The 25,570-nt window shown below is 44.1% G+C and overlaps 1 protein-coding gene across 1 annotated transcript; it reads right to left on the bottom strand.

Moving 5' to 3' along the window:
* Window positions 1-1,439: 1,439 nt before the first annotated feature.
* LOC106582069 (serine/threonine-protein kinase LATS2) lies at window positions 1,440-21,885 on the bottom strand. Its single transcript, XM_014164783.2, has 9 exons — window positions 21,656-21,885; window positions 15,006-15,656; window positions 9,976-10,108; window positions 6,780-8,320; window positions 6,169-6,411; window positions 5,692-6,031; window positions 5,401-5,583; window positions 5,189-5,295; window positions 1,440-5,064 (listed from the first exon to the last, which is right to left on the bottom strand). Exons 2-9 carry the CDS (start codon window positions 15,330-15,332, stop codon window positions 4,534-4,536), a joined length of 3,405 nt encoding a protein of 1,134 aa, XP_014020258.1. The 5' UTR covers window positions 15,333-15,656; window positions 21,656-21,885; the 3' UTR covers window positions 1,440-4,533.
* Window positions 21,886-25,570: the final 3,685 nt, after the last annotated feature.

The following is a 25,570-nucleotide window of genomic DNA, read 5'->3' as shown; positions in this document are numbered from 1 at the left end:
GTTTCTCCCATTCTTCTCTGAAGATGCTCTCAAGCTCTGTCAGATTCAATGGGGAGCGTTGCTGCACAACTATTTTCATGACTCTCCAGAGATGTTAGATCGGATTCAAGTTCGGGCTCTGGCTGGGCCACTCAAGGACATTCAGAGACTTGTCCTGAAGTCACTCGTGCATTGTCTTGGCTGTGTGCTTAGGGTCATTGCCCTGTTGGAAGGTAAAGCTTCGCCCCAGTCCGAGGTCATGAGCGCTCTGGAGCAGGTTTTCATCAAGGATCTCTCTGTACTTTGCTCTGTTCATCTTTCCCTCGATCCTGACTAGTCCCCCAGCCCCTGCCGCTGAAAAACATCCCCACAGCATGATGCTGCCACCACCATGCTTCACCGTAGGGATGGTGCCAGGTTTCCTCCAGACGTGACGCTTGGCATTCAGGGCAAATACTTCAACTTGGTTTCATCAGACCAGAGAATCTTGTTTCTTATGATCTGAGAGTCTTTAGGTGCCTTTTGGTAAACTCCAAGCGGGCTGTCGTATGCCTTTTACTGAGTAGTGGCTTCTGAGCTCTGTCAGTTACCATTGGATTATTGGTTACCTCCCTGACCAAGGCCCTTCTCCCCCGATTGCTCAGTTTGGCGGGGCAGCTAGATCTAGGAAGAGTCTTGGTGGTTCCAAACTTCTTCCATTTAAGAATGGAGGCCACTGTTTTCTTGGGGACCTTCAATGCTGCAGAATGTTTTTTGGTACCCTTCCCAAGATCTGTGCCTCGACACAATCCTGTCTCGGAGCTCTACGGACAATTCCATCGAGCTCATGGCTTGGTTTTTGCTCTGACATGCAGTGTCAACTGTGGGACCTTATATAGACAGGTGTGTGCCTTTCCAAATCATGTCCAATCAATAGAATTTACCACAGGTGGACTCCAATCAAGTTGTAGAAACATCTCCAGTACAATCAATGGAAACAGGATGCATCTGAGCTCAATTTCGAGTCTCATAGCAAAAGGTCTCAATACTTCTGTTAAAGGTATAAAGGTATCATTTTTTTATATTTTGAATACATTTGCAAACATTTCTACAACCTGCTTTCACTTTGTCATCATGGGGTATTGTGTGACATTTTTAATGAATCCATTTTAGAATAAGGCTAACAAAATTTGGAAAAAGTGAAAGGGTCTGAATATTTTCCAAATGCACTGTAGCTCTCTGGTTGTGATCTGTCATGTCTGTAAATTATGATGATTTAATGTTGTCTAAACTCAGTGCTCTTGAATGCCAGACAAGTTCCTGTAGAAGTCCAAATAAATTAACTGAATTGATCACCATCTTTCACATCAACAGACAAGACTTAAGGTTAAGTCAAATATTCAAAGCCAACAAGAATCAATCGTATTATTCATCCAGACATAACATTGTTTCAGGCTTTGGAATTACAACACAAGTCAAAGCTGGTTAATTTAAATTTATACATATATTTTACACGTGAGGACAGTGAAAGCAGTTTTTCAAATTCTCAATTCATACATATGTAAAAAAGGTGATATGCTGTCCAAATTATATTGTCTATAATACTGTAGACAAAGAGATTCGAACATTAGCTCAGAGGAAATGAAAAAGAATATAGATACAAAAAAATATGTATATCTGTATAAATATATATTCAAGAATAACAAAATTGTATTATACATTAAGGAGGATCAAAGACATGAGAAACTCCCGAGAGTAAAAATACAAAAAAGTACATAGATAAAAAAAAGTCCCATCATGAGTCATTACATAAGATCTCAAATCAGTCAAAGATTGTCAGTCATCACTTTCAAAACTCAGATACAGGGAAACCACACATCATCCACAGCACACCTAATACAAAACACTCATACACACTAGAAAACTGACTCAGTGAGCAGTTTCTTTTTAAAGCTATTTTTCACTGAGTAGTCCATCCTGGTGGATTGGCAATCCCACTTGCGCTGACAACGATGACCAAATGAAGTGAATTTGCTGCCCAATCCTGAAGACATGAGGCATATTATAAAAAACATGTCAATTTCAATTCATTTTGTCATGCAAGTGAACAAAAACATTATTGGCACGTTTAAACAATTGTCATTGTTTAAAATATTCCCCTCATATTTTGCCACAAATCTGATCTTTGAGATACATATTGGTGCACTTAGAATGTTTGGGAATTGACATACGGCAGAACTTGCAACTTTTTGACCGTTCCGTCAGTATGCAATCACATATGGAATACTGTTATTCAGTTGGACATACAAGACTGCGTCAATGGTTGATTGTCAATAAGCATATGGAGATATTGGAGAAAATAAAGCATTTCCTGCTTTGAGCAGTGCTCCACTGCATAACAACAATTCTGTAACACAAGCATAATATTAATGGTCAAATTAACCTGTGGTCATTAGGATGCATTAAAATGTACCAATAATAGTCTGTCATTTACCATACTTGGTCTTGTAATACAAAGGAGGCTATTTATTCATATATTTTACACTTTATAACCAATCTTGCCTTGCTTTCCTTTTGTCTCTGAAACTCATCTTTCTCTATCACTGTCTGTCTCTCTCCCTCTTCCGCCCTACTCTCTTACACACAGGGCCAGCCCAGTTGCAGAGAGCAGGAACGCTGCTGTCGTTATTCTGCACAAACACTGATCATCATCACCTTGTGGTGGATAGATGCGCACCAACATTCATCTAAAAAAGCACACCGTTCGTCACTTTCAAATTCAAACACACTGGCAATCAAACCCACACTTTTCTTTTTACACAAAAAGGAAAGAAGTACGTATACATGAAATAATGATAAAAATGTAAATAATATTAATCACAATAATAAGCAGCATTGGGTCATGTAACTATACGGAAAATATATAAACCAATATAATATATATTTTTACATAGCGTGTTTCAGTATTAAAAGATCAAAAGAATAATTGTAAGTGTTTACAAAACAATATATTGTATTTTCTGTATTGCACATAGTCATACTATCACATGTTTCTGCCATGTCTCCATATGGACCGAGGAGACCGTGTGGACACTTGGATGTGTTAACTGTATAATACTGCGTGTGTGTAAGTGGTGCACTAGCAGGTTGGACTTTGAAATGTCAATGTGGCTAAAAAGCACGGCATCAGTAATGTCACAGTACATGACAGTCTTAGAGCAGGTGTACTGTATGTGTTGTGTTGAGACATGGATAGGCGTGACTGCTTACCAAACATGTATGTAATCACAAGATCCATATCCACAACAAAGCAATGATTCACACTTGTAGTTCACCTTCCTCAGAACTAGCTCAATAAAACATAGTCATCATAATAATACCGAGAGAGGAATTGATTGACTCCAATAACAATGTCATCCATGTATCTGGCAGCTGGCACTTCAACCAAAGGAATTTGTTGTTGTTCCTACGAGTATTTCCCCATCACAACTATTCCCCTGGGTCTAACACTCGAAGCAGAATCATTTAGGGGTGGTAAGGGAACAACATAGTGGCTCTCTAACCACAAGATGGCGGCATCCCACATCACCTATTTGGAGAAAGAAAATGTGTATGTGAAGCTGAAGGTAGGAGACACACAGCTAGTTAACCTTGGGGGAATCTCTAGACTGCCATGTCAGACCTTCTACCTTTGAAAAACATCCAAACAACATTGATAGAAATGCGTAAGATAACCCTGTGGTTTTAGAGGACTTAGGGTGGTTAGCTGCAGAGGACAACCCCATTGCTTCCTCCTAGATTGTGTAGTTCAACCATCCTGCAAAGTGTGCATGTGTATTTTGGTAGCTTATTTTGTCACAGCTGTGTGATAAGTGTTGCGTTTTGATTCTTCCCGCCAGTTAATTCAGTCTAGTCCAACCTAAAGTCCAGCTCAGTGTCCAAAGCACACATTGGTTCTAGTCCCTACGTCTCAGAAAGGAAGAGACAAGCAACCCGTGAAACAGCAAGTGTTTGTGTTTACTTCATGGGGTAAGGTCAACCTGGAAGAAGTGATCTCTGTAAGACCCAGGGCGGAAGGAATGGGATAGAGCACTATGACCACCAGAAACACGCATGGTCACGGTCCCAGCGTATAACTCTTATCTGAACACTTTTGTAAACCTCCACAGTGCAGTGGAGCCTTTTAAAAGAACTACCTGTTCTGATGAGTCTTTTTTCATAACAGTCCTCTGGCATCATTATCCCATCCCTAGCCCTTGTACAGTTAATTATTTATTGGTCCCAGATCAGGGGTTCTTATTGTAGTCTCTGCTCACGTTGTAGATTCCACACAGTAGCGCTTGAATTGCTGAACAGATGTCTGGCCGTCCTGTTCTCAATATCTCACTCGCTCTCAGTCTCTCAAAACCACATATACAGAGACATGCACACACACACATGAACATACATTCACAGTGGTAGATGGGAGGTTGGCAGACATGGTCCCAGGTGCTGAGTGTTGATTTGCTGGAGAGAGAGAGCGAGAGAGAAAGAGAGAGGGGGGCATAGTTTAGAACGCCAACAGTCGGGGCTCTTCTACACATACACAGGCTCACAGCCTTCCCCCTGCTCTTCCTCCTCCTCCTCCTCTTCCTCCTCAGGGCCCATGCTGCTGGCTCCGCTGCTGCTGGGAGGCCCCTGGCTGTGGCTGGTCTCTGGGGGCTTGGGGTAGCGGAAGGGGCAGCCGTTGTCGTCAAAGAACCTGCGGAAGGTGAACTCGTAGAAGGCGTGCTCCGGGTGTTTCCCGTGTGGGGTGCAGAGGGTCTCCCAGGCCCGGGTGCTGTCTCCGCTATCACTCCACGCCCCGGGACCCCCTTCCTCCTCCACTGGGTCGAAGTTGGAAGTGTCCATGGGGTGGGCAATCTTGGGCCGGTAGGGGGCGGGCTGGGTGCGCAGGTTGCTGGAGAAGTCCATCTGGTCGAAGAAGGGATGAGTTTTGATCTCGCCGGCGCCGTTGCTCCCAAGACGTTCCTCTGGGGAGCAGCAGAGACGGCCGATGATGTCGACAGCCTCGGGGCTGAGCTTGATCTGCGGGGGCACCTGCAGCGTGCTCTCCCAGTTTATCACCTGAAGAGGAAAGGGAAGGGGGAGACCGTGAGGATACAGTATGTTTCAGAGCTGCAATTGAGGAGTGATATGGTATTTCCACATTCAGTAGTTTTACTGAGCCGTGAATCGACTGACTACTAACCTTTATCTGTGTCTCGGTGGGTGTCGGGGCCAGGAAGGGGGGCTGTCCCACCAGCATCTCAAATAGGATCACTCCCACACTCCACCAGTCACACAGCTGGGTGTACCCTGCAGGGACAACACCACAACCGCTCACTAACAAGATCACAATGTGCTTCTTTATTTCATATATCAAACATACAACTACTCCACCATGCCCGGTCTTGCCCTCACCTTTGCGCAACAGCACCTCAGGGGCAATGTAGTTGGGCGTGCCCACCAGGGAGTGTGCCAGGCAGCGCTGGTGTTGCCGTGTCGCCCGCTGCTCTAGGGTCTGCAGCCGGTCGCCACAACGACAGTTGGACACGTCGTCCCAGAAGTCACTGGGCTCCATGCTGTCCTGTCTGATGTGGCTCCCTGGAGAGAGGAGAGGATATTACATATCGATCATATCAAGGGGAAGCCGTCTATACAAAAGCATCTACGCAATGAAAGAACTTGTCCTTTGTCTTGTCCCCTGCTCACCTTTCTGATAGTACTTGGAGTTGTGCGTCCAGCGGAAGCCAGTGCAGAGGCCAAAGTCGGTCAACTTTATGTGTCCGTCCAGGTCGATGAGGATGTTGTCCGGCTTGATGTCGCGGTGGATGAAGCCCATCTTGTGGACACTCTCGATGGCCAGGGTCAGCTCAGCCACGTAGAAGCATGCCAGCGGCTCAGGGAAGATGCCCATGCGGATCAGCAGGCTCATCATGTCTCCTCCGGGGATGTAGTCCATGACGAAGTAGAGGCTGTCACGGTCCTGGAACGAGTAGTACAGACGCACCACCCACTCGTTGTCTGCCTCCGCCAGGATGTCACGCTCAGCCTTAGGGTTAGAAAGAATAAGAAAAAACTTTATTGTCCATTCCACACCAAACGCTGAAATGTGCTTTTGGCATCACAATAACATGGAAACATCTCCAGGTGCAACGCTTCATCATGATAATTTGCCTTCAGCTTTACCTTGACGTGGGCCACCTGGTTGCGGTTGAGCACGTCCTTCTTGCGCAGCGTCTTCATGGCGTACAGGGCTCCCGTGTCCACCTTGCGGGTCAGGCACACCTCACCGAAGGCCCCGATCCCCAACGTCTTGATCTTGATAAACATGGCCTTGTCCATCTTGGCGCGGCGCAGTCGGTTGTAGTTGGACTCCTTCTGGTTAAGCATCTTCCTCATCTGCTCCTGCTCCGCCTCTGATAGGCCAGCCTGGAGGAAGGGGGAGGGGAAGAATAAAAAAGGTTAAGTTGCCTTGGTAAAATACTGTATACATGCTTTACTACGATTATATTCAATTTTATATTTATGTTTCGAATGTCTCAATCAACTGTGAATGTAAGATAAAAAATTAACTAATGTATTACATCACTAGTAAACCCCATTTTTTGTTGTTGTATGATATCATAACATTCTATCAAAAGGACTGAATCCTAAGTAATTGTTTTTTAAAAATGTTTTGGACAAGCTGTTACAAATAAAGCCATGAACTCATTGACTCCTATTCTAGGCATGTAGGGTCTTCGAGGTGTTGTCTACAACACAGGTCCTCAAAACCTTTAGGTCTCCCTCTGTCTCACCTTGGACATCTCCTGCTCTAGCTGCAGCCTGCGGTTCAGTTTCTGCTGGTGGGTCTTCATCACATTCTCCACATGCTGCTCCATGTAGAACTTGAAGGCAAAGGGCGAGTAGCTTTTAATGCGCGACTCCCTCTTCTCCTGATCACGTCCGTTCTTCCTCACCGGCACCGGCGATGTCTGGATCTGCTTCTTGTTTTTCACTGCCTTCTCTCCTTTCCCAGACTTGGTCTTCTCTTTCACCTGGCTCTCCTCTGCCTTTCCTCCTCCTCCTCCACTACCACCATGTGGCCTAGAAGGGGTGTTGAGGTCTGGGGCTCCACACATAGCACCTCCTGGTCCCTCCAGGGGCCCTGCCTCTGAAGCAGCCCCAGACATGAGCAGGGTTTTGGGGTAGGGAGGTGGTGGACAGCGGGTCTCCTGGGCATGCTCCAGAGAGTAGGCCTCTTCAGGCATGTAGGCGAGGGGCTCAGATGCTTCCTGAGCAGCCAACCAGCCAGGGTGACATGGCCCCACAGCAGTCTTCGGCTCGGGCCTCATTACTCGGATGCTCTTCACCGGCTGCTGGATGGGGGGCGAAGTCACCGCTGTGATGGTGTTGGGTTGTCCCAGGGACGGGTCCTGCTTTCCGGGAGCTGGGGTGACCAGGGTGGGTCGGACGTTGTTTGGGGGCACTGACCGGTTGTTGAAGGAGTTGGTCCTGCTGGGGACCCGCACCTCTCCCCGGAAGGGCCCCTGAGGCTGGGGCTGCCTGGCTGGAGGGGCACCCTCAGGCCCCTGGGGACCGGCCCAGTGGTGCTGGTGCTGCTCGTACAGGTCCAGGTTAAGGCTGGCTCTAGAGGGTGTGAGCAGGTCAGAGAAGTCTGGCCCCATGGCAGCGGCGGCTCCACCAGGTGAGCGGGACATCATGTGGACCTGGTGTGAGGTTGGGCTGGACTGCTGGGGGTGGGGCGGTATGTACATGTTAGGAGGGTACCCTCCCCCGTTCTGGCCCATGGCCCCTTTCCCCTGCATGTTGACGTAGTTGTCGGGTGCCAGCGGCGGCATCTTGTTCTGGAAGGAGGCACTCCTCTGCACGCCGTAGCTTGAGGGCTCCATCATGTGAGGCCGGACGTGGCCATAGTCGTAGTGGGGTCCGGGGGCAGGGCCTCCTGGTGCCTGGGGCTGGAGCTGCAGGGGCTGGCTGGGGACGCTGTAGCCCATCATGGCCTGCTCCATACTGCCTGGGTAGGCATTCTGCGTGGTGCCTGGGGTGTACATGGGGTTCCCTGGATTGGCTGGAGGGTAGGCTGCCATGGTTGGAGTGTAGGCTCCCATGCTGACGGGGCGTCCCATGGGGTTACCTATGGCAGGGCCCTGTACCGCGACCGAAGGGGGCATCATGTAGTTCATGACAGGAGGGGCGCCCATGTAGGCGCCCTCTGGCCCATAACCAGCACCCTCATACATCGGCGCCCCCATCTGGTGGTAGGGAGGCATGGCGCCCTCACTTGTTCCCTCCAATGGTGGTCTGTGGTCCATTGAGCTTGGAATGCCCCCTTTGCCTGTGGACAGAAATCATAGTGGGGAGTGAGTTCATATCCTTACTGCATTTCAAACTTTATGTCCATACATTTAGAATGTACAGTCCATTCGGAAAGTATTCAGACCCCTTCACTTTTCCCATGTTACAGCCTTATTCTAAAATGGATTAAATAAAACATTTCCTCATGAATCTACACACAATAACCCATAATGACAAAGTGAAATCAGGTTTTTAGACATTTTTGCAAATGTATTTCAAATAAAAACGGGAAATATCTTATTTACATAAGTATTCAGACCCTTTGCTATGAGATTCGAAATTGAGCTCAGGTGCATCCTGTTTCCATTGATCATCCTTGAGATGTTTCTACAACTTGATTGCAGTCCACTTGTGGTAAATTAAATTGATTTGACATGATTTGGAAAGGCACACACCTGTTTATATAAGGTCCCACAGATGACAGTGCATGTCAGGGCAAAAACCAAGCCATGAGGTAGAAGGAATTGTCCGTAGAGCTCCGAGACAGGATTGTGTCGAGGCACAGATTTTTATTTTTTATTTAACCATTATTTAAGATCTGGGGTAGGGTACCAAAAAATGTCTGCAGCATTGAAGGTCCCCAAGAACACAGTGGCCTCCATCATTCTTAAATGGAAGAAGTTTGGAACCACCAAGACTGGACGCCCCACCAAACTGAGCAAACAGGTAGAAGGGCCTTGGTCAGGGAGATGACCAAAAACCCCATGGTCACTCTGACAGAGCTCCAGAGTTCCTCTGTGGAGATGAGAGAACCTTCCAAAAGGACCAACATCACTGCAGCACTCCACCAATCAGGCCTTTATGGTAGAGTGGCCAGACAAAAGCCACTTCTCAGTAAAAGGCACATGACAGCCCGCTTGGAGTTTCCAAAAGGCACCTAAAGGACTCTCAGACCATGAGAAACAAGATTCTCTGGTCTGATGAAACCAAGATTGAACTCTTTGGCCTGAATGCCAAGTGTCACATCTGGAGGAAACCTGGCACCATCCCTACGGTGAAGCATGGTGGCGGCAGCATCATGCTGTGGGGATGTTTTTAAGCTGCAGGGACTGGGAGACTCATCAGGATCAAGGGAAAGATGAACGGAGCAAAGTACAGAGTGATCCTTGATGAAAACCTGCTCCAGAGCACTCAGGACCTCAGACTGGGGTGAAGGTTCAGCTTCCAACAGGACAACGACCCTAAGCACACAGCCAAGACAACACAGGAGTGGCTTCGGAACAAGTCTCTGAATGTCCTTGAGTAGGCCTGCCAGAGCCCGGACTTGAACCCGATCGAACATCGCTGAAGACAGATCTTGAGAATATCTGCAGAGATGAATGGGAGAAACTCACCAAATACAGGTGTGCCAAGCTTGTAGAGTCAAGAAAGCTCGTGGCTGCCAAGAAGGCTCGTGGCTGTAATCGCTGCCAAAGGTGTTTTAACAAAGTACTGAGTAAAGGGTCTGAATACTTAAGTAAATGTCATATTTCAATTTTTACTTTTAATACATTTGCAAACATTTCTAACAACCTGTTTTTGCTTGGTCACCAATTTGGTCCTTTTTAGAATAAGACTGTACATTTATGAAATGTGGAACAAGTAAAGGGGTCTGAATACTTCCCGAACGCACTGTATGTGCATGAGTTGTGTTACCTGGTGAGGTCTGTTTGATGACCTGGACGATGAGTTCATTGCGGGGGTCCAGGTATCCCATCTTACTGATGTACTCCAGAGCAGCCTCAATGTTTCTGCTGCCCGTCTGCTTCAGAGCACGCACCGCCATTTCCTGGTGGCAAAACAACGATGTTGAAAAGACACTGATAAATCATTGAGAGACTGTGACTGATGACACTCATCCATCTCATTTTGTGGAACAGATTGCATTATTTTAGTGCCAGATAGTGTATAGCCTCTTCTATTGTCTTTGTCTCTTCTATTGTCAACCATGCACACATAAGGACATGATGATTTAAACAGCCCCCCAGCAGGCCTTGCACCTGCATCCTCTTCTCCTGGGGTCATGCACCAGCCATTTCCTGAGCCAGCCTCACACACACACACAACAACATAAAATACAGAGAACACAGAACCTGCCCTTTTACATTTTTTCAACATTTCAATAGCACGCTATTTTTATGACAAGGACCTCTACGGTGACAGTTCTATACCATACTGTAGTACATATTTTAGGATTTATATAAAGATCATGCAGGTTATCCTACTATTTTCATACTGGCAAAGTACAAACAACAACAGCCATTAAACATCAGTGAGTGAGACGTGAAAATAAACACGACACAAGCTGTGACCGTTCTTTAACTAGGCGACCCACACCTACATGAGGAAATACCCCTTAATGTCATATGACCTCACTCTAAAGACATTCAACCCATACCTCAGTGTGGCCCTCAGTCAACACAGGCATTCAGCCCCACACCGCCTCTGCTGGTCAGTTAGAGAACTTCAACCAAATACTACTGCTCATCTGAAATAACCACTGGAGGTTGTTGTTTAAAACATAGAATCAAGACTAATCTTGATGATGTTGTGTATGAATATTACATTTTACAGGAAATAATCTAGGGCTAGGGTTGTGGCGGTCTTGAATTTTTGTCAGCCGGTTACTGTCATGCATAAGACTGCCGGTCTCAAGGTAATTAACCGTTAATTAACATAAACATGTTTAGCATCTCCAGACCTCCACGCATACAAGCTGCTGATGTCCACCTTTGGAACATCTGCATGAAAAAGTTAGAAATCAATTGAATATATACCATCACCAATTAATGTATTTTCAGCAGGTCTAAAGAAACATTATTATATGAAGAAAATGTATTTCAGAAGAACAAAATGTTATCTGGCTATGTGCCATGCCATAGGCTTGTTAATTTAGCAGACAAGATATGCTAATGAGTCATGTTCCATTATTTTATAGTAATAAGAATATAATTGAACAGCTGAATAAAATAGAAAGTATATTTTTCGCATCCCTGGAGTGAGAGTGCACATATGAAGTGGCTATGTTGAGTGTAAAAGTAATCATTTGAAACAGGTCCTATTCACTAGATTTAGATTTATTTGTCAACTTTAGTTGAGAATGATACAAACCTTTAAATGTCTTAGAAATCAAAAGATATATGGGCTGCATGATGAAACTAAAGGATATTGATGACTTGAGAAAGTCGCAAAAAATATTTTCAAATTTTAACCCATCAGACTATTCTAAATTTAATCTTGTCTTTACTAATATGTAAAATTAGTTTTGATTTACAATGTCCCATTATAAAATGGGCAGAAATTGAGGCCACTTTCCCGCTGGTTTGTTTAGGCTACTCCGGTTATTTCAACACAGGCAACTGGTGATATTCCCCCCAAACTCTGTATGCCATGGGCTCTGTTCCCACCCTGTTCCTACAGCTACTCAGTGCTTCAGTTGGGAAACCAAGGGAAATTTGTTCGGGAACCTCGATAGTAACATGTTTTCACACCTAAACATTTCATTAAACTGTTGCCACCCCCTCTCTCTGTGCGCTGGAGAAAGGAATGAACAAGAGAAGGGAGATGGAAATGCACGGTGGTGAGATATTCTCTAGCTACAAGGTCATGTGTCAGCCTATTAACTATGAAAATAAATAAAATGCCCCATTACTATTCAAAATCAAATACAAATTCACTACAAACTCAATTTAGGATAGGCCAATTATATACCAAAGATATCTTAAATCAGTATTTTTGGGTAATATGCAGTAGGCTATGAATTGTATAACAGCACAATCATTTTAATTCAGTTTATTTTTTCGGGCTTCGGCTCATTCGGGCTTGGGCCTATGAATATGCATAAGCTCTAATATGCATATGGGAGTTTTGAATTAATCATTACCTTAGAAAGTGCTGTCTATTTCTTTGTATTAGGCTTTGAAACAACGTCCACAACGACCATGTTTTCCACTTTTTCAACCTGTTGTTGAATTTCTTTCTTCAAATTGATCATCACAGTGAGGTGAGTTTTAAAAGCAGATATTGTTTTGATTTTAGATTGCGTTTATGTCAGAGTGGTTAGAGGGTCAATAGAGCCCTGACTACCAGGCCATTAGCGACCAGATGATCGTTAGCGAGTTGGGTACTACTAACGCATGTACAGAGTGCATAAGAGGAGATTACAGATGACTCAACGGTCACTTAGAATTTTACTGCAGTCATGGCAGTCACCGCAACAACCCTAACTAGGGCTAAACACATTCTAAGGACTGAAGTGTGTGTCCACAGGTTCTGACAGACAGGGTGCTTCCATTTGCAGGGAGGAAACTTAGGGGTTTAAAAACAGGGCTGCATAGCGACAGAGCACAATCAGTTCTCAGAACCAGGAAACAACGGAGCCACAGATATTCTACACAATGTACATCAGAGTGGGCCTGCCCATATCACTGAACCAAAACACCTCCCTCTCCCTCAAACATAACACAAACACACACACACTAGCGTACACGCACAGGAAACCGAAAATAAACACTCACTTCCACAGGCCAGGAAGTAAAGAATTCCAGCTATTTGGAAATCTGTATTTTTGGGTGTCTTTCCCTCCCATTGCTCTCCCTCCCTCTCGCATACTCTCTCCTTCTCCCTCTGTTTGTCTACTAGACTCATGTGACTTCCAGCTTAAAATATCCTCTACCACATTTGCACCCTTGTTATAATGGTTAGAGCCACAAGCCAGGGAGTTATCCCAAACACACACATTATAATGGTTACAGCCACAAGCCATGGAGTTATCTCAAACACACACACACACACTCTCCTTAGAAGGCTGGGAGTTCGTAAATATCATCACACACACCCACCTCTCACTCAAGTGAACTACAAAATACACACTCCTGGACGTAGTGACAGTTTCTGTGCCACTGTTCTAGGTTCTGAGAGGAAGGCAGTTTTTTTATATATTAGCTTTCACTTTGACTTAATTCTGCAACACTCCACCACGGGACGCTGGAAATGAAAGCCATATGGAAGACCTTTATGGAGCCGAGTCTGGATGGACAGGCTGAGAGGGAGGGACATCAGTAGGTCTGTGGAACAAAAGATAGTGCGCCACCATATTCTCCTTCTCTTAAATACACACACACACACACACACACACACACACACACACACACACACACACACACACACACACACACACGGCCTCCGTCACATCCTGTTAACCTCATCATTACATAAAGGCGGCGACCACATCATTTCATATGTCAGAGGTTTAATATGCTTAGTGTGCATAAGATTCCTGTCTCCCCTCCACTCCGCTTGGCCCGCCCCTCGTACAGTAACAGTGCAGCCGCTGTACACATGAAGGAAGGTGGAGGAGAGGAAAAGAACTCCTCCACACTCCACCCCTCCCAGCGGCCCCTCCTCGCTCCCCAACAAAACATTTCCTCTTTTACTGTGATTATGTAACTTGCCGCAGCGCTGTGTAATTTGTGGCTGGAGGAGGAGAGGCTGCTGATAAGAATAAGACCAGAGGGCCCTTGGGGATGGAGGGGGGTTGAGACTAGAGAGGCCACTCACTACAGTGGCCATTATGGCTGTGGAATGCGTAGGAAAATACGGGCCCGGGCCCACACTCAATGGTCAGTTCAGTGGCCCCTAGATCACAGTCACCTAAAAATACCAGGACCGTCCATCATACCTGCCTGGTGGCTGGTCCAGAAAGCATTTATGTAAAGGGCTGAGGACTGATTAAGTTGCTAAATGGTCGTAATGTTGTTGTTAATGTCTTTACTGGACGCATACCTCGGTCCGGCTGGGTTACCTTGAGGAGGCAGCCCTAGGACAAACACAGTGACAGGTGACTGCAGCTTTGCTCATTGAGACACCATATCTACAATCCATCACTATGATGGTAAAAGCAAGATGACAGACAGTCAAAGTCAGTAGGCAGGAAAAGAGTTGCATCTATCTGGCTTGTGTCGTTCTTCTCTCCCTCTCTCCCCACTATCTCTAATTCTACTGTGCTGAGGTCTGAGGAGCGTTTTTTCCCCTAGCACAGACTTGAGTTAAGCATTCTTTAAAACGAGGAGTGCCGCCATTACAGGGCCTGTCCTCAGGCCTGTCCCGAAGACTTCAACCACAGTACTGAGTCTGATTATAGTAACTGGTCTCTGGCCAGGCCAAGTGCTTCGAACACACAGAGCCCTTTAAAATGCCCTGATCTTAGGCCAGTTATGGGTGTTTAAAGAGACTGAACTCTGCTGAACAGCCTGACCATTATTACTCGGAAATACTCAGATAAATTGCATCCCTGTAATAAGGCTATCCATATCTGAAATATAGTCGGCTTTATTTCTTTAGGCGAAAGGTGAGCATGTGTGAGCTGACAGTTTCCTGCAGAAACGTTCGCTCTCCTCTTCCATCTCACTCTGGAGTGGACAAGATGTTCACTCATTCCGAAAGAGGATGAAGAAACCAACTGATATCTGAACATGTCTGCGTTCCACATTATGTAACCATTGTACTGTACTCTGGATATTATGACATTGAATGGCGCTTTCAACATCCACATGAGTTGTGAGTTATGTTAGGCACTTACAGGACATGATTATAGAACCAGCATTTAAGCTGAGACATCGATACAGACGAGAGCAGATTCTCCCACTTGAAAGCACACAGACACTCACTCACTCTCCAGTCCTCACCTGGTCACAGCCAACATTGACCAACTCCTGCAGCATCTGTCGGTTGACAGAGGAGGGGCCAGACTCGTAGGGCTTGAGGGACTTGCGGATCTCTCTCAAAGCGTTCTGGTAGTTGTTGAACTTCTGAGGGGGCCGGAGCTGCTGCTGGCGACTCCCGGGGTCTTTGCCCTTGCTTTCGGTTCCGCGGCCCCCCTCACCCCAGGAGCTGCCCCCATGGAGGGCCTGACTCACCAGCTTGGCTGGCTGCTTCAGCCCCTCCTTGATCTCCTGGAGGCGCTGGCGCGTGTTGCCCACGTACGGAGCAGAGGGGAACGTCTTGGGCCTCATGACACTCCCCTGTTTTAGTATCTAGCCTAGGGAACTCACACCCAAACAGACACCCACAACTGACACACTGACACAAACACTCGTAAGCTTGCTCTGGAACTCTGTGACCTAAATAGATAAGGCCCTCCAGTAGGAGAGATTTGTGGAGAGATTATGTTTCCTCCTCGCTTTCTCTTGGTCTAGGTTTTTGTTTGTCTCTGTGTTGCTGGCTCCTACTGGCGTTCCATGTTGTGTGTTTTAGGGGTCACACTCGTTCCTATTCCAAGTCATGTGAGGGGTCACAAGGATGCCCTTGGCCCAAACCACTCTGGCTCCCTTCTGTACCTGTGGAGCAAGACCAGAGCAGAAAACGTTACTAAAAATGTCACTGTATGGGTAAGGTCAAGATGTGTGTGTGGTCGAGTTATGGTCATGGTGGCGTAGGGTTACATTAGTTACACACGTCTCATCAACTGTGTGTGAACTTCTCCTGTGTGATCCAATATTAACACCCCTTTGCAGTTTTATCTCCAAGAACATTGTCTACATTCTATTGTGGCAGTGCTACTCTCTGGGGCATAACAGATGTGAAGGAAGCATATTTATCTGTGCACACGTGGAATAGTCACATAGCAACAACAATGTATTATTGCGGTGTAATCGTGTAATGTAGCTTTTGTGGTGTAAAACCCTATTATTGATGTATGATCGTGTATAACATTTTATTAATGTATTGGACCTGTGTAACTTACGCATGTTCAATTATTAAAATATAATTATAAAATTATTTCAATTCAGTGGTTATAGAACAGGGCTGAGAGACCATCGGACCAGTACTTGGTCGGTGTTCCTTTAGGCCTGGGATAGCCTGGGATCAACAGCATCCACTGGGGCCATTTAAAACAGGACACTACCATCAATACCACCCTCTGTCACCATCTCTTTCTCCCCCTCTCTGTGTGCTATGTCCCATCATGGGTTGAAAAGGGCATTTTTGGGGTTTGGGTGTTTGAGGCGTTTTCTGACACAAACACAGCACTCACTGTGAGTGTAGTTTTTCTAAACAAACATGTTTAGGATGGCAGTGCCAAGCGCCATAGCAATCTCCAGAATATTTAGCCTCGGCTCCCATTGTTGTAATGCTTTGCGTGCCACATCTGACCCATAGCATTCCATTCCACAAGTGATGACAAGAAAACTCAAACCATTGCATCACGGGGCAGAGCGGACCAAAATAAACAACAGAGAAATAGATTTCCACTGAAAAACAACAGAGAGGAGAGTAGAGACAGGGTCTCCTACTTACAAGGCTCATACATGTTTTATACCCACTAGTAGGAACAGTGGGGTGGCCTGCAGTTGACAGAGTGTACTGATGTGTATAGTGTACAGATGAATCAGTGATCGCTTTTCTACCTGTATAATGTCATTTTCTATGCTTGATTGTGTGTTTTTATGTACCGTAATTTCCGGACTATTGAGCGCACCTGAATATAAGCCGCACCCACTGAATTTTTTAAAATATATTATTTTGAACATAAATAAGCCGCACATGTCTATAAGCCGCAGGTGCCTACCGGTACATTGAAACAAATGAACTTTACACAGGCTTTAACGAAACACGGCTTGTAACAAAAATAAATAGTCTTTAACGAAACACGGCTTGTCATCGACTCATTAAGACCAAGCTCCCGTGCAGCAGCTCTATTTCCTTTTCCTACAGCCAGATCAATCGCCTTCAACTTGAAAGCTGCATCATATGCATTTCTCTGTGTCTTTGCCATGATGAGGGTGACAAAATGACTACCGTAATCAGAATGATGGGATGTTTGAGAGCACTCGATTTAATCTAAACAGTAAACAAAAAAGTTGTTTGACCTTAACCCGTTCGGCAATTTCATTGGTCTAATGAAAGCTTCATGCCGGCAAAAAACTGAGCACGTCACAGAATGTGTTTTTTTGGAGAAAAAAACATTTAAAGCGGGAAAAATCCATATATTAACCGCGTCATTGTTTAAGCCGCGAGGTTCAAAGCCTGGGAAAAAAGTTGCGGCTTATAGTCCGGAAATTACGGTATACACTGAGCCACAACCAACATTTTCCCACGGGATAATAAAGTAATTATCTTATCAGCCTATCTGACTGATTGGAGACTACTGTACTGTTAATAACACAAGATCTATGGTGCCTATTGGCCTGTATTTTCTAATGAGGGCCTCAGGCTGCAATGCATAATAAGGCTGCATGATCTTGGAAAAAGATGGAAAATTGTGATTTTATTTCTCTCCAAATATCGAGATTTGACTTGCAAAATATATAAAAAAACTGGAATGATTTTTATTAAGATGCAAAGTAGAACACAGCATCGTTCTTGTTTGGAACAATCTGTTGACTGCATTTGACCCAACAGAACATCATGCACACTTATAATGAATCTAACAGCAAGGAGGAAGTGAGCCCGGCCATTTTAGCAAAAAAACTAACAAAAAAGTAATTTTTTTGGCTGTTATTTTGGCATTAATTCATGTCACATCTCAATTTGAAAACAATGCCCCCCCCCCAATTTTTTTTAACTTGAGTTCATAAAGCTACATACAAACATGGTCTCTTTCTTGAGTAAAGCAGCTCCAAAATGCAAGTGTTTCAGCCTAGCACAGTGCTTTCTGTGGTGGAGGGACAGCCAGCGAAAATACAGAGTGTAGGCGTTGGTAATCTTCTCCAGTTGCACCGTGATTGGCTCAGTGTTGTGTCACTCATGGGGACACTACGTCACCACCAAATCTACAGGGACAGCTAGGCAGTTCGGGCCCCCTTGGGTGCTGCCATAGATTTACATGAGAAGTGCCTGTCCGAGAACATTCAAGGTCATTGGCCACAGATAAAATGGCTTCAAATCACGTTATATCTACCGTAGCTTTGATTGGACTGATCATGTCAACATCATACTTTCACAATCTTAGCTAGCAAGCAGTCATCCTCATGAATTATGACAATCTACTGGCAAATCCATTTCAATCCTTGTCATACGAAGAGAAATTATAGATAAAACCTATCGGTGCTCATCGGGCCATTGGACAAAACATTGCTCAACAAGTCTGAAATCGCATATTCAACAATGAGTGGTTTGGAAGGAACCGATGGCTAACTGCAAGAGTTGAGAAGCAATCACTATTTTGCTTCCCCTGCCTGCTATTAGGTGGAGAGGGTGTGTGGTCCAAGTCTGGGTTTATGGATTTAAAACATCGGTCTGAAAGGGTCACTTTTCCAAGTTTAAAAGGATGAACATTCACACGCAACACCATGGGCCAAAAAAGGTTGAATTACATTGATGTGTTCAAGACAACTGGGAACTTGGAACTCTGGCCTCTTTCTAGAGCTCCGACCTTAAGATCACTGACACCATGACTCAGCCTTGTTCCCCCCCCCCTCCCCCCCGAGTTACCAGTTGTCTTGAAAGCACCGTAAATCCAGAGATTGCCAGACCTTGCCCACAAGAAGGACCGCCGCGCCACGTTTAAGTGATCACAGCAATGGTGAGTCCAAAAATATGTCTTGTATAGTGCTGCATAAATGTAATATGCCAGGGAGATCCACTACATAACAAAAAGTATGTGGACACCTCGTCAAACATCTCATTCCAAAATCAAGCGCATTCAAATGTAGTTGGTCCCCCCTTTGCTGCTATAACAGCCTCTACTCTTCTGAGAAGGCTTTCCACTAGATGATGATGGAACATTGCTGCGGGAACTTGCTTCTATTCAGCCACAAGAGCATTAGTGAGGTCGGGCACTGATGTTGGGCGAATAGGCCTGGCTTGCATTCGGCGTTCCAATTCATCCTCAAGGTGTTCGATTGGGTTGAGGTCTGGGCTCAGAGCAGGCAAGTCACGTTCTTCCACACCGATCTCGACAAACCATTTCTGTATGGACATTGCTTTGTGCACAGGGGCATTGCCATGCTGAAACAGGAAAGGGCCTTCCCTAAACTGTTGCCACAAAGTTAGAGGCACAGAATCCTGTAGTATTTCATTGTATGCTATAGAGTTAAGATTTCCCTACCCTGAAACTAAGGGGCCTAGCCTGAACCATGAAAAAACAGCCAGACCATTATTTCTCCTCCACCAAACTTTACAGTTAGCACTATGCAGTCGGGAAGGTAGCTTTCTCCTGGCATCCACCAAACCCAGATTCGTCCGTCGGACTGCCAGATGATGAAGCGTGATTCATCACTCAAGCGCGTTTCTACTGCTCATAAGTCCAATTGCGGCGAGCTTTACACCACTCCAGCTGACACTTGGCATTGCGCATTGTGATCTTAGGCTTGTGTGCGGCTGCTCGGCCATGGAAACCCATTTCATGAAGCTCCCGACAAACAGTTATTGTACTGCTGTTGCTTCCAGAAGCAGCTTGGAACTCAGTAGTGAGTGTTGCAGAGGACAGACAATTTTTACTCACTAAGCACTTCAGTGGTCCCATTTTGTGAACTTGTGTGGACTACCAATTCGCGGCTGTTGCTCCTAGACGTTTCTACTTCACAATAACAGCCCTTACAGTTGATCGGACCAGCTCTAGACTTGTTGGAAAGGTGGCATCCTATGACGGTGTCACGTTGAAAGTCACAGAGCTCTTCAATAAGGCCACTCTACTTGCCAATGTTTGTCTATGGAGATTGCATGGCGGTGTGCTCGATTGTATACACCTGTCTGCAACGGGTGTGACTGAAATAACCAAATCCAGTCATTTGAAGGGGTATTGTTGCCTCTACCTTCTTGACCTTTGTGCTGTTGTCTGTGCCCAATAATGTCTATACCATGTTTTATGCTGCTACCATGTTATTGTCATGTTGTGTTGCTACCATGCTGTGTTGTCAAGTGTTTCTGCCTTTCTCTGTTGTTGTCTTAGGTCTCTCTTTATGTAGTGTTGTCTCTCTTGTCGTGATGCGTGTTTTGTCCTATATTTATATTCATTTTTAATCCCAGCCCCCGTCCCCGCAGGAGGCCTTTTGGTAGGCCGTCATTGTAAATAAGAATTTGTTCTTAACTGACTTGCTGAGTTAAATAAAGACGAAATAAAAAAATATTAAAATCCACATACTTTTGTATATATAGTGTATGTCAGTAGCTAATAACGTTATCTTAAGTGTATGATGTGTAGTAAGCTGCTAGTAGCCAATGTGTCTCACCCTAAGAATTTGGTCCTTCTCCCCCTCAGAATTTAGCCTAGTGTTCTGACTTGGTGGTGCACATGTAGCCTATTGCCTGTTGTAGAGAAATGTCATCATTGAATATTGTAAGAGCTTTCATTATCTGCTTATTTATCCTACGGTTCTGACTTGGTGTACTGGGAGCATATTGTAATAAAGGCCCATGTTCTGAATTCTGTCGCTGTACATTTCAAAAGTGCTGAACAAATAGCTATATTGACTACCTGCTCATTGTCTTAATCGAAATTATGGCTTGCGTCATATGCTCATCCTTCCTTTATGCGATAGTTTGTAGATCTCAATTGTTTTATTGCTTATATAGGTGTCATTAGTATCTTATTCATCATCTTTGGCAATGTCGTAATGATTTCATTGTTTTGCTTACTTTGTGTATTATAATAAGCTGATGTGCTTTTCTTCACGATGACGGGATACTATATAATGTTGTTGGGTCTGTAACCATGTTTGCCAATGACAGTCTCTTCCCATTCAAATATATTTTTTTAAACAAAAAGTTCCGTAATAAACCCATGTAATTCCAGCTGATATTGCGAGGGTTGTTTTGTTTGCGCAATGCGTTGTCTGTGCGTCGGTATTTTGTCTATAAAAGTGGATCCTCGTGGTTGTATTTCCCTTACTTTTTAGACCACATAAACATTATAAAATGTTGTATAGTGGCTTTGCTGGCATACACCAAAAAAAAAAAAAAGATTTGGTCGAGTTTGTCCCAAGATTTACATGCAAAAATCGCCACTGTATGAACCCCGTCCATCGCAGGCTTTAGTGAAAACTAAACTCAACCATTAAAAAGAGTTGTTTCGATATTCTTACCATATTGATCACTTCGTGGGTTTTCTTGTCGAGGTTGTGATTAGTTTAACATTTTGAGAGTAAAAGAACGTGGGGCCTTCTCAACTTAGCGCTGGAAGCAACGCAACTCCACAGCCTGGAGCAGCCCGACATTCCAATGAAGGGAGAATTTCAGTCCCAGCAGTCTTTCTCTGGCCGAAAGCTGGTCGCGTTGGAAGAAATCCGAGGCTTTATCTCCAATTTAAATAAAATGCAGTACTAATAATAACTTTTATTTCTGTGTCTTCATCAAAATAGTTAGGCTTTCCCAAAATATTAAGTTTTTAACTTACCATGAGATAGATGTATCATTCAGATTTAATCCGATAAAGAATCGAACCAAATACACTTTTCGGAAAACTTTAAATCCAATAATTTGTTGCACAACACATACGATAATTTATCGAACTTTCTCTTAACGGTAGGCCCGAGTAAATATCATGAAGAGACTCCATTTTCTCCCAACTCCAGGCAGAATTAGAATTCAGTACAAAATTGGACGACACTTACTGCATTGTTAACATTCCAGGAGTCACGTGAGGGACAAATGCACGTCAGCGCCACACATATTATAGGCGGTGCTTCCTACATGCATTTAGCTATATAATAATACAACTTGGCATGGATTCTTGCATTTAGCAAAACCAACAAAATGTGTTCTGTACATGAATAATATGAACCACACTCAAGATATTAATATTTGGTTTATATTCATAGGCAAATAATGAACACAACCAATAACCCTTGACATCAAAAAGGAAGCTGACAACCATTTGCATCATGGAATAGGGCAAGCTATGGGTCTTAAATGCTTTTCATACACAAGAACATTGCACAGGGAAATAACACAATCAAGAGTAGTGCAACAAATTCATCTTTTGAAATGAATTGTAAAGCATGAAATACCGAGAATCTCACTGCTGATCGGTACTCATAACAGTAGGATGTCGTTGTTTCTGTTGACAGAAGAAAAGCTGTACCTGCTGCATGTCGACCAGGTCTAATGATTGTACTTGTAGAATGGATATGCTTGTCAGTGGCCAACAACTTCACTTTGAGCCAACTAGAGAGAGCATGAACCCCCATGTGTGTGGGGGTGAAATAGGGCATTTTCTCCTTACATCCATGGATGAGCCAGTCACACTTCATATGCAATGTAGGCTATGGGAATGTAGCGTTGCTAGCTAGCTAACTAAATGCACACAACACTAAATACTTCCTCTAAGATAGCTAACCACTAACTAGTATTGACATAATCACAATAGGATTTGCTAACTGCAGAGTTAGCTAGTCCAGTGTCTTTAGCTAGCTAGCTCGTTGTGCTAGTTTGTGAATATGCCAAGGTTAGCTAGCAAAAAAAATTGTCTATGGGATTATGGAGAGGGAATTAAATTGTGTTTTCGTCATCTAGCTAGTATCAACAAAGGGTTTCTACAAAATAGCAACATTAGTGCAGATAGCTAGACCATAAGCAATATGCACGGATAAGCATCGCCACCTTCTGGTTTGGAGTATTTTAATATGGTTGAGTGGCTGACAACTTTCAAGGTCTTTGCTGTGTGAACACAAAAGAGATTGACTGCTGACACCATTCAGAGGTGCTAAATACTGTCGGCAGGCAAACGTTTGACAATCCTACCAGTGTGTCAGAGCTTTAATGCATGAATAGCAAATTAATTAAATACATTCCTATGCTGTGCATTTAAGCAATGAGAAGAAGGCTGAGAAGAAGATGTGTTGTGCTATAGCATGTCTCTGACACCTAGGTAGGGAGTCTACTCCCATTTTTGGCTGTCAAGCTTCGGAATCGACTCAAGATTCAGTATTTTTGCAACGGGGGAAACTATTTTCCGTGGTCTATTTCGAGAACAAACTCTCGCATCTTTCACAGAAAAGAAAGAGAGCGAGCAAGCATGAGAGCGAATGATGGAGGTGCACAGACAGACATCCCGGCCACTAGGCAAACCGTCAGATCCGTACATCGGTAATCAAACTATTTAGGCTATCGCAATGCTGTATTTCGCAATTTCTTGGCTTGTTCATTAAAGTAGGGGATATCAATTAGTAGGTAAACTATTCTACATGCAACAGACAGAAGACCAAACACTGGCGTTGTTCATAGTGAAGAGAAAGAGGCGCAGGCGAGGATCGGGGAAGACAGAAACGGTCAGAACGGTGCGCACAGGCTATATTTAGCAATGCCTTGTAAATTCAAAAGTAGAATAAAGCTTATATTAGGCTCCGAGTATGGAACTATGAAGAATAGTTTAGCCAGTGAATTGAAGTTGAACATCGCCAAATGCATCAGTTTAATTAGGCCTAAATGTGCAATACAAAGTATTGCCTATCGCTCATTTAATACAACTCTGCCTGGCTATTGATGTCCATGGACAGGGCTCTCCAACCCTGTTCCTGAAGAGCTACCGTCCTGTAGGTTCTCTCCAACCCCAGTTGTAACTAACCTGATTCAGTTTATCAACCAGCTAAGTATTGAATCGGATGCGCTAGATTAGGGTTGGAGTGAAAACCTACAGAATGGTAGCTCTCTACGAACATGGTTGGAGAGCCCGGTCCTAGGCAATAGATCGCAAAGCAGCATTCCCATTAAACTTTTTGGGAAATGGCAACTTCACTCTCTCATCCATAAATAGTCAAGTGCAAATACGGTCCAGCATCTCACATCAACTTGTAGATGTGGGGCATTGTTACTAGTAAGGACGTCTACCATGGATGGATCGCTAAAATAATGATTTTGATCACACTTCATCCATGTAAATTTATGGGGAGACCTATACATTTGGCAGCCAAGCACGTGTTCAGTGTAGCCTATTATCGCCTATCTATCATGTTGACATATTCTCGCCTTCAATAAAAACCTACTGGCTTTGGAAAAAATTAAGAATTACAGGAGACAATTTGGAAAAACTAATCCAGTGTGAATCGTTCTCTGGAATAACGCACATGCTTGGATAATTACAAAACCAACGTCTCTAGTAATACCCGTCCGAATAGGGCTGTAACATGGCAAATAATAGGCTTATCAGCGTAGAGTGCGCCGCATCATCCCAAGGCTGCACACAGCAGAAAGATCACTCAAATATTAAAGTTCATACACATCACCTATATTCAAACAAAATAGGTACTTTATAGGCAAATGGGCAGCATCATGCTCCTCTAGAACGCAAATGTAGTCTTCCTAGTAGGACTCTGCAATGAGGTGGTGTGTATGTGCGCGCATCCGTTTTAGAGTATTTTGGGAGTCGGAGAGGTGGTGGTAGGGTATCCACAGTAGTGTTGTTTACGCGACTTTAAAAAAAATTATTTTCTCTCTTGACGCATTGCATGTGATGCACAATATGTAAACAATAGCCGACTGTAACCAAATGTAGGAGTCCGAAGCACGTTTCTTCGCAATCTGCTGGAAGTGTTTGCCACCATATTGTGCAAGTGTTTGTCACATGCGAATTGCATCGGTATTAAAAATACAACCGATATACAGACCAGCGTACTGAAGGTCGGGTTTATAACACTTCCCTCTAGATTTTGTATCAGATTACCTCAGACACACGTAAAGTAAATTTAAATGAAGTTTGTTCAACATTCTGATTTGTAAATGGGACTGTTCGGGAATGCTGAGCCTACATGGTAGAGACAAGTGTTAAAGTATTTCACTCAGATTCTACTAAGAGGCACTGCGTCATTAAATTCCCAGCACCTCTCAATCAACAGAACCAAAGACCATACACAGACAGTCCTTACAGACTGACACCAGTCATCACTATTAACATGAACAAACTGGATGTTAAAAAATAAGAAATACACTTAACTCATGCTCAGAGAATGCATAAACCACAACATAAGGGACAAAAAGTTTTAGACGACATTACAGTGCTTTTTGAGGACAGTTATTGACATGTTTGAGGACGGTTATTGACATTATGTTTCTATCCAATTGGCGACAGATTTTCATACGAATACTCTAGAATCTGCATAACGAAAATATACACATTTTCCCAGTGGCGCATTTCCACCAAATGCACTTTATTACGGATTTATTTATTATCTGTGCGTGATGATGTACACACAAAATGTACTTTTCCGCTTACGTTTTCATGTACTGAATACAAATCTAAAGTTCTATATGTTTCCATCGCATTTTCAACTCTGCCAATAGTTATGTCACAAAAACTGTGGCGTTAAATAGCAAA

The sequence above is a fragment of the Salmo salar genome, chromosome ssa21, assembly GCF_905237065.1.
Source record: "Salmo salar chromosome ssa21, Ssal_v3.1, whole genome shotgun sequence".
In the NCBI taxonomy this organism is placed as follows: Eukaryota; Metazoa; Chordata; class Actinopteri; order Salmoniformes; family Salmonidae; genus Salmo; species Salmo salar.
This window is presented reverse-complemented; position numbering and strand designations above follow the sequence as displayed.

Coding starts and splice junctions, on each gene's coding strand:
- LOC106582069 (XM_014164783.2), bottom strand. CDS start 15,332: ATGAGGCCCAAGACGTTCCCCTCTGCTCCGTACGTGGGCAACACGCGC. Junction 6,412..6,779: donor TAGAGCAGGAGATGTCCAAG/GTGAGACAGAGG, acceptor CCCTTCCTCCAG/GCTGGCCTATCAGAGGCGGA. Junction 6,032..6,168: donor ACCAGGTGGCCCACGTCAAG/GTAAAGCTGAAG, acceptor TCTAACCCTAAG/GCTGAGCGTGACATCCTGGC.